This window comes from Daktulosphaira vitifoliae, unplaced genomic scaffold (genome assembly GCF_025091365.1).
Source record: "Daktulosphaira vitifoliae isolate Bord-2020 unplaced genomic scaffold, ASM2509136v1 Scaffold_2, whole genome shotgun sequence".
NCBI classification, from domain to species: Eukaryota; Metazoa; Arthropoda; class Insecta; order Hemiptera; family Phylloxeridae; genus Daktulosphaira; species Daktulosphaira vitifoliae.
The window spans coordinates 6,673,063-6,680,978 of record NW_026099573.1 but is presented as its reverse complement, the minus strand read 5'-3'; the positions used below and the strand labels follow the sequence as shown (position 1 = coordinate 6,680,978).

Below are 7,916 nucleotides of genomic sequence, written 5' to 3'. Positions count from 1 at the left end.
AAAAAAAAAAAAAAAAACACATCATAGTAAAATTAATACCTTCTCCGCTTCGCATCGAAGCTAAAATTTTTTTTAATTTTGGAGTTATCCTGTTTTTGCTTAGCACGGCAGAATAGTAATAAAATCTTTTTCTTTAACAAGTTTGCCTATTTCTGCATTATTTGACAAATCTAGTGATTTGGTATCCCACCCATTATAATATAATTCTAAAATTTTTGCTAAACAAGGGTCTTCCTTTGTCTTTAATTTTATTAATTTTTGTTTCTCAGGTGACACTAATAATACATTTTCAGGTGATAAGATAACTTCGTGAACTAATTCATTGCACTCATTTTCAAATATAAGTTCATCATCTAAATATAACCTAGATAACGGGTCTGCTAATAAATTTTTTTTTCCCGGCACAAACAATAGTTCTATGTCATATTTTAACAACCCAAGTTTAAATCTCTGTAACCTAGCTGTTATTTCATTTATCTCTTTCTTAAAAATTGTAATTAAAGGCTGATGATCTGTATACATAATTATTTTATGCCCGTATACCATTTGATGAAATCTATGACAAGCAAAATATATAGCCAACATTTCTTTCTCTATTTGAGCATAGTTTATCTCTGTCTTACTCAAACATCTAGAAGCATATGCTACAGGTTTATTGTCTTGTAAGAGACAACACCCAATACCCTCCTTACTAGCATCACAATAAATTATTATTTGTTTACTTGCATCGAATAAAGATAATACAGGTGGATTACAAATACATTCCTTAAATTTCAGCCATGCCTCTTTTTCATCACTTTCCCATTTCCAATCACTTTTTTTTTTTTTATTAAAGTTCTTAAAAGGCTGGTTATTTTTGCTAGATTTGGGATAAATTCAGTTAGATAACTCCCTAGTCCTAACGCTTGTTGTACCTCTGAGACATTTTTTGGTTCTCTCCTTCTACTTATTGCCTCTGTTAACATTGGATCTGGCAATACACCCATTTCACTAAAAATCATACCCATATACTTCACACTTTTTTCCATATACTGAATTTTATCAGAATTAAACTTTATTCCCCACTTAATAGCTCTATCCACTACTTTAGCTAGCACATCTCTATGTTCTTGTTCAGTTTTTGTTGCAATTATTAAATCATCAAAATAGACAGTCACCTCATCAATACCTTCAAATGCAACCATTGCCATTTTCTGAAACACTTCTGGTGCTGTTATTACCCCAAAAGGTAATCTCAAAAATCTGTACCTACCAAAAGGTGTTATAAACGTGCATAAATCTGCTGACTCATCGTCCAACTCAATATGGTAAAATGCCTCTTTCATATCCATTACAGTAAACCATTTCTTCCCTACCAAGTTATTTTTTATATCATCTCTCGTTGGTATATAAGAACGTTCTCTTTTAATGGCTTGATTTAAAAATTTAGGATCTAAACATATTCTTAAATTACCATTTTTTTTCTCTGCTATTACTAAATTATTTACCCAGTCTGTTGGATTATCAATTTTTTGTATAACACCACTTTTCTCTACGTTTTCTAATGTAGTTTTTAACCTTGCCTTTATAACATTAGGAACCCTTCTCGGAGGTCTTACAACTGGCACACATTCTTTCCTTAGTGTAATCTTATATTTAAATGGAAGTTTTCCTAGTCCTTCAAATATATTTTTGTTCTTTTTCATAAATTTTTCTTTCTCACTATTAGTTACCATATCAACAACCTGTACTAACAAACCTAACTGTTTACATGTATCTCTACCCAATAACGGTCTGATGTTATCATTTTCAATAACTATAAATTCAATATCGACACTGTTCCCATCCATACTGCACCTCAATTTAATTTTACCTCTGACCTTCAACCAGNTAATATAATTTTACCTCTGACCTTCAACCAGAAACCACCATACGCCTGAACTTTTATATCATGATTACTTATATTATTAACATCTATTTTTAATGTATTTACATAATTAAATGGTATAACATTAANAATATTAACATCATAATTAAATGGTATAACATTAATATCAGAACCAGAGTCTAATTTAAAACTTATGTTAATATTATTAATACAAATATTTTTTTTCCAAACATTATCATTATTACTGTTGATATTATCAATTAAAAATATTTCATCAATTTTCTTATTACAATAACTGGAATCAGTCTTACCCTTTTTACAGCCAATCTTAAAATGACCCATGACACCACAATTAATGCATTTCTTGTTAAATGCTGGGCACTGCCTTGCCCCATGTTTGTAACCACATTTTTTACAATCATATTCTTTTGCTTTTTGTAGTTGCTTGATCTGATTACTTGTTGATTGTTCATTTTGTTGTTCATAAGCACATTTGAACGTTTTGTTCTTAGTCGAATAATTAAGGTTCTTCAATTTTTCATTTTTGCATTTTACTAGGTCAACAGACTTATAATCATCTTTGTTCATCATTACTTGATTTAGCATTGCTGTTTCAGTTGCTCTACAATGATCAACTATTTTATCAAGAGTCGTGTCAGGTGTTCTCAGCAACCTTTCTTGTAATTTTAAATCACATACTCCAAGGACAACTCTTACTTTTAAAAGATTATCTTCTTGATCACCAAATTCACACTTTTTAGCCATTTTTTTAAGTTCAATGAAGAACTTGTCAAAAGGTTCTCCTTCAGCTTGTTGTCGTTTAAAGAATTTAAACTGTTCAGCTATAATACTTTTTTTTGGCTCAACATACTTTTGAAGCTCATCAAATATTGATTGAACAGTCTCCTGTTTCAAGTCAAACGCTTCAACTACTGAATAAGCTTCTTCATCCAAGCCACTTTTCAAGTGAGCTACTTTCACTTTTTCATTCTTCTTATTAAGTTCATTAGCATCGAGATAATTAAAAAATTGTCTTTTGAAATTATTAAATTCATTATACAACGATTCCGCAGTACCAAAATTTAATTTTGGCAGTTTTACTGAGGCCATTGTTTTTATCCGATTTAATCGATAATATATATATTTCTCCTCAGTTGAAGTCAAATCCTACCAACTGCGCCATGTTTCGTTGTTGATATTTTATTTAATAAAATAAATACATTTATTAAAAACAGAAACAATATTTATTATATGTATTTCCACAACTATATATTAATAATAATATGTAAGGTATGCTACTTGTTGTGTATATGTACATATATGATAACCTAATCAAACAGATGCCATAGCCTCACATACCTCTTTCTCACTAATTAAATCTATCAGTTCCTCATTCCACGAGATATTCTCTTATGTCTCTCTTGGGTACTCCTCAGTAATTCAGTAATTTTTCAATATACTCTTTCCACCTCTTTGCACATCAAGTGGTGATGTCCCTACATCGTTGGCACTACAAGCGTTAAGTAGACCTGTACACATGACTGGTGAAACAGCTGGTATCAAACACTTTATTCCTTAAACTTTCTCCGTTTTTAACTACTTTATTCTCTCTCACCTGTTGTCTCCGCGTACATCCGAGATGTGACAATTCACTTAAGTTTTGTTCAGGACACCTGATATTATTTGATAAAAATTTTGCGTCGGCTGTTGACCCGACGCAACCTCATTAGTCGCCTCTTACGACTGTCAGAGGGGCCGTGGAAGTATTCTTAGCCCCTATCGAAGTGCGTTTTATTCACACAATTGATATAATAATCACACAATTGAAATAAAGTACACTGAATTGTATGTTAAGACAATTAACACCAAAAGATGATACGTTGACGTGTGTTTATGCTGTCCATGCGGCTCTTGCTGAACTTTGTACCGTAGCGTATCCCAAACGACGTAGGTCAGTCAAACTTCAATATACACGTAGTAAAGGTGACACAGGTCGTCGAACTGTGTTAAACATTAATATATTAAATAAATAATTTATTATAATTAGTTAATTCATATTTTAGTTACGTACGAAGTTGAGAATGTTTTAATTTTACTATGTGTTTTTTTTCTTTTATGTCTGTCGTCACTATTTCTCAGCTCTCATTGGACCGATTATTTCAACAATATATCAAAAAATCACATTGTATGTTGTTGAAGACATTGCCATTAAAAATTTAAAAAATTTCCTTTTTACCTGTAAATGGAGAAAATTCCTAAAAAAATTACAATTATTAAAATCGTTAAATTTTGAGTTTTTTTTTTTTTTGAAAACTACCATAACTTTATCAAAAATGAAGGAGTCAAAATAATTTTATATAGAAACCTTAGGTATTTCCTTTTCATTTTATAAATAAATTTTCAAAACATGACTTTTACCTGCTTACGAGAGGATTATTTTATTAATATATCTTCTTCTTCTTTATCCTCGCCTTAATCCCAATTACTTGGGGTTAGCCATCATTATCCTAAACTTCCTAATATATAATATATTTATTGGTGATAAAATTTTATGCAATCCATAAACAGTTTACTTACATTGAACACGAAAATTACTTTATAGTAAATGTATGCAGGATTTAAAAAAACTTGGAGAAATCAAAGACGATGAAGATTTTCCTTTCCCAATCGTATCGGATTGTAACCGTATGTTATCAATATATTTGAGTGTTCTAGATCAAAAGTGTGTTGATCAAGATGGTATTCCGGTACCATGCAGAGCAACTTTTATATTCGCACCTGATTTAAGCATTCAACTGATGCATTTTTATCCTCAAACCACTGGCCGTAATATCGAGTAATACTTTTTGCTAATATTAAGTTAGTCATACAAAGCTATATTAATTGAAGTATATTAAATGAGAAAAGGTCATGTTAAAAATTAACTTTGATTTTAGTACTTCCAATTGTTAAATTTGAATAATTCATGAGATTAACGTTTTATGTACCAAAAAAATTACTCAATAATAGTTTTAAAACTTGGAGTTTATATATTAAAATTTAATATAGAAGTTCGAAATATTTTATTTTTAGGTGTTAATTATATTGATTTCATTTAAATTATTAAATAATTATGTTAAATGATTTTGATGTAACAAATGATTTTACAACAAAAAAATATGATACCATGAAAGTACCAAAAACATATCAACATTGGCGAATTTATTATTTAATACACAATAACTGAACTATAATAACTTGTTTAATACAAACTAAGTGACGTCGAATTTAACCAAAAATAAACTATAAACATTGTCTTACGGATTATTATTTCCTAATAGAACAAAATTATAATTTTGAGGGACATAGAACGTTGGTCATCATTTATTTAATGTTCAGTTTTTTTAAATAATAATTTGAAAATTTTCAGTGAATTGATGAGAACTATAGATGCATTAAAGTTATCTTTCAAATCAAAAGAACGTTTATTGACACCATGTGATTGGAAGGTAAATTTAATAATATATTTTTACTGTAATAAAACGTAGAAATAACTTCTTATGTAGGTTATGGTAAAAATAGAGTATCACTAAACACTACTCACCTTTTTTAAATTTTCAAATATTAATTTATCAAAAAGTTATAATAAAAAAAGTGTATATGTGCGTTTAATAAAAATGATTATATTTCTTAATTATGAGCCTTAGTAGATTTTATAGTATAATTACAAAGTAGTGTGTGTTATTTAAGCTTCGATGCGAAGGTGAGAAGTTATAAATTTTACAATGATGCATTTTACGTTATGAAGCAGCGAATATAAATTACTATTTTTTAATTTAACAGTTTATTCTACAGTAAAATTTGTTTATTATTATTTTTTTTTAATAATAAAACAAATGGTAGAACAGTGGGGACATGATATAGTTGGGTTGGATATAATGATATATTTTACCAATATAACATTTTAACTTCGAGAGAATTTATTTAACATTTGGAAGACAAGTATTTGAAATCATTGTTTAACTTAAGCGTAGTAATTCCAGAATATTTTCAAAATTTAAGTTGTTAAAGATACCTTGGAATGTAAATGTTACTAATTTAAATCCTTCTACGGGATGATAAAGAGTAAGATATAAGAAAAAAAAAATAAAGAAAACTTTGTTTTAATTCATTTTTCCAAAAATATTCCAGTTAAAATTCAATAAATGTCAAATAAATTTGTCTGTCAATGTAAAACAAATTTATTAAATATTTATTTATATATAAAACTTGTAATCAGGATATAAATAAGGAAATAGAAGTTCATTTTGCTTTTGGAATAATCCACCAATTTTTTAAAATTAAATACTGTCTACAGATTTGCATCGAAGCGGTTTTTATGATAGTGATTTTAATCACTGTCAGCTATCATCTAATCTTGTCCTAACTATGTCATGTCCACACTGTACACTGCTTTTTTAACACGCTTATATTAGTTTCACCTGTATGTATGTTTGTATATTTGTTACGTGTTATTTCTCACGTATTCCGTCGTCTATGGCCTTGACTAGACTGTCATAACGCATTCACCCCACCCCGCTAACCATACGATGGCAACAATATTCCTGTATAATTTTATTTTTATTTTAGCTTCGATGCGAAGCTGAGAAGGTATTGGTTTTACTATGATGTGTTTTTTTTTTTTTTTTTTTTTTTTTTTTTTTTTTGTGTCTGTTACCACTTTTTCTCAGCTCTCACCGAACGGATTTCTTTCAACGATACGTCAAAAGATCACAAATTGTATCTAGTCGAAGACATTACCCTCAAAAATTGAAAAAAATCCCCTCGTTCCACGTAAATGGGGGAAACCTCCAAAAAAATTACAAATTAAAAAATCGCTAATTTTCGAAATTTTTTCAAAAATGAACATATCAATATAAATTTTTTTTATATAGATGCTTGATGTCTTTACTTATCATTTGGTATATTTTTTTTGTAAATTTGACCATTTTTCTGCCCACAGGGGGGGATTTAAAATGACAACTTTTTCACAAAAAATTAACTTTTTCAACTTAACTTTTGAAAATGTTCCGGAAGGTCTGACACTTTTATATATATCTTAAATTAAAGCTAATGTAATGTACTTTAATTTGAAAAAGAATATTTGACCTCTGGACTTGTCATCATGGTGAAAACAGCTACCGAATGCTATTTTTTGTGTGAAAATTTTCGATTTTATTATTTATATTATATTTAACTTTATAATGCTATAACTTATTGAAAAGTTTATGGATCCACACAATTTTTTTATGAGAAATAATATTTTTTAATAAACCTTTTTTCATTCGACATACTTTATCTTAATCGAGATATTAATAAGAAACCAGCAGATCAAGTAGCTTTTGGAATAAAACACCAATGTTTTTAAAATTAAACACTATCTAAAGATTTGCATCGAAGCGTTTATTTTTGATAGTGATTTTAATCACTGTCAGATATCATTATACTTGATCCAACTATGCCACGTCACCACTGTGCCGCGACCCCCCTGTGCTGGGTTTTTTATACCCGTACATGCCTGTGTGTCATCAATATTATACATATATATATATATATATATAGAGACAAATTTTAACTGTTATGATAGTCATAATTGACAATAAACACTCCGTGACTGTGACAGCAATGACATAAAAACTAAAAAGTAAAAAATAAAAATAGTTAAAAAAAACTGAAAAACATGCTGTTAAAGCATATCGAACTAAAAAGTTAAGAATAATTTTTAAAATAAGCTTAAGACAATAATGAACGAAAAATACTAGTATTATTGTGAAAAAAGCGTTGGGCGCTCAATATACGAAAAATATGGCACAAAGCACCCACGCTTTTATCACAATAATACTAGTACTTTTCATTCGTTATTGTTTTAAACTTATTTTAAAAATTAATTTGAACTTTTTAGTTCAATATGCTTTAAAAACGTGTTTTTTTAGCTTTTTAAACTATATAAATATTTTAGCTTCGATGCGAAGCTGAGAAGGTATTAATTTTACCATGATGTGTTTATTTTTTTATTTTTTTATTTTTTTTT

At 28.6% G+C, this 7,916-nt stretch overlaps 2 protein-coding genes across 2 annotated transcripts in view; one reads left to right on the top strand and one right to left on the bottom strand.

Annotated features, from left to right (window-relative positions):
* LOC126897940 (peroxiredoxin-6-like) overlaps positions 1–7,916 on the top strand; it is a 31,548-nt gene that overhangs the window by 22,212 nt on the left and 1,420 nt on the right. The window contains exons 3-4 of the mRNA XM_050671887.1: positions 4,483–4,703; positions 5,277–5,355. Coding sequence (XP_050527844.1) covers positions 4,483–4,703; positions 5,277–5,355 — 300 coding nt within the window. The remainder of the gene's footprint in view (positions 1–4,482; positions 4,704–5,276; positions 5,356–7,916) is intronic.
* LOC126898601 (uncharacterized protein K02A2.6-like) lies at positions 743–1,991 on the bottom strand. Its single transcript, XM_050672833.1, has 2 exons — positions 1,892–1,991; positions 743–1,859 (listed from the first exon to the last, which is right to left on the bottom strand). The coding sequence occupies exon 2, from the start codon at positions 1,827–1,829 to the stop codon at positions 774–776; it is 1,056 nt and encodes a 351-aa protein (XP_050528790.1). The 5' UTR covers positions 1,830–1,859; positions 1,892–1,991; the 3' UTR covers positions 743–773.

What these genes read in the sequence shown, in the direction of transcription:
- LOC126898601 (XM_050672833.1), bottom strand. Translation starts at nt 1,829, where the DNA reads ATGGATGGGAACAGTGTCGATATTGAATTTATAGTTATTGAAAATGAT.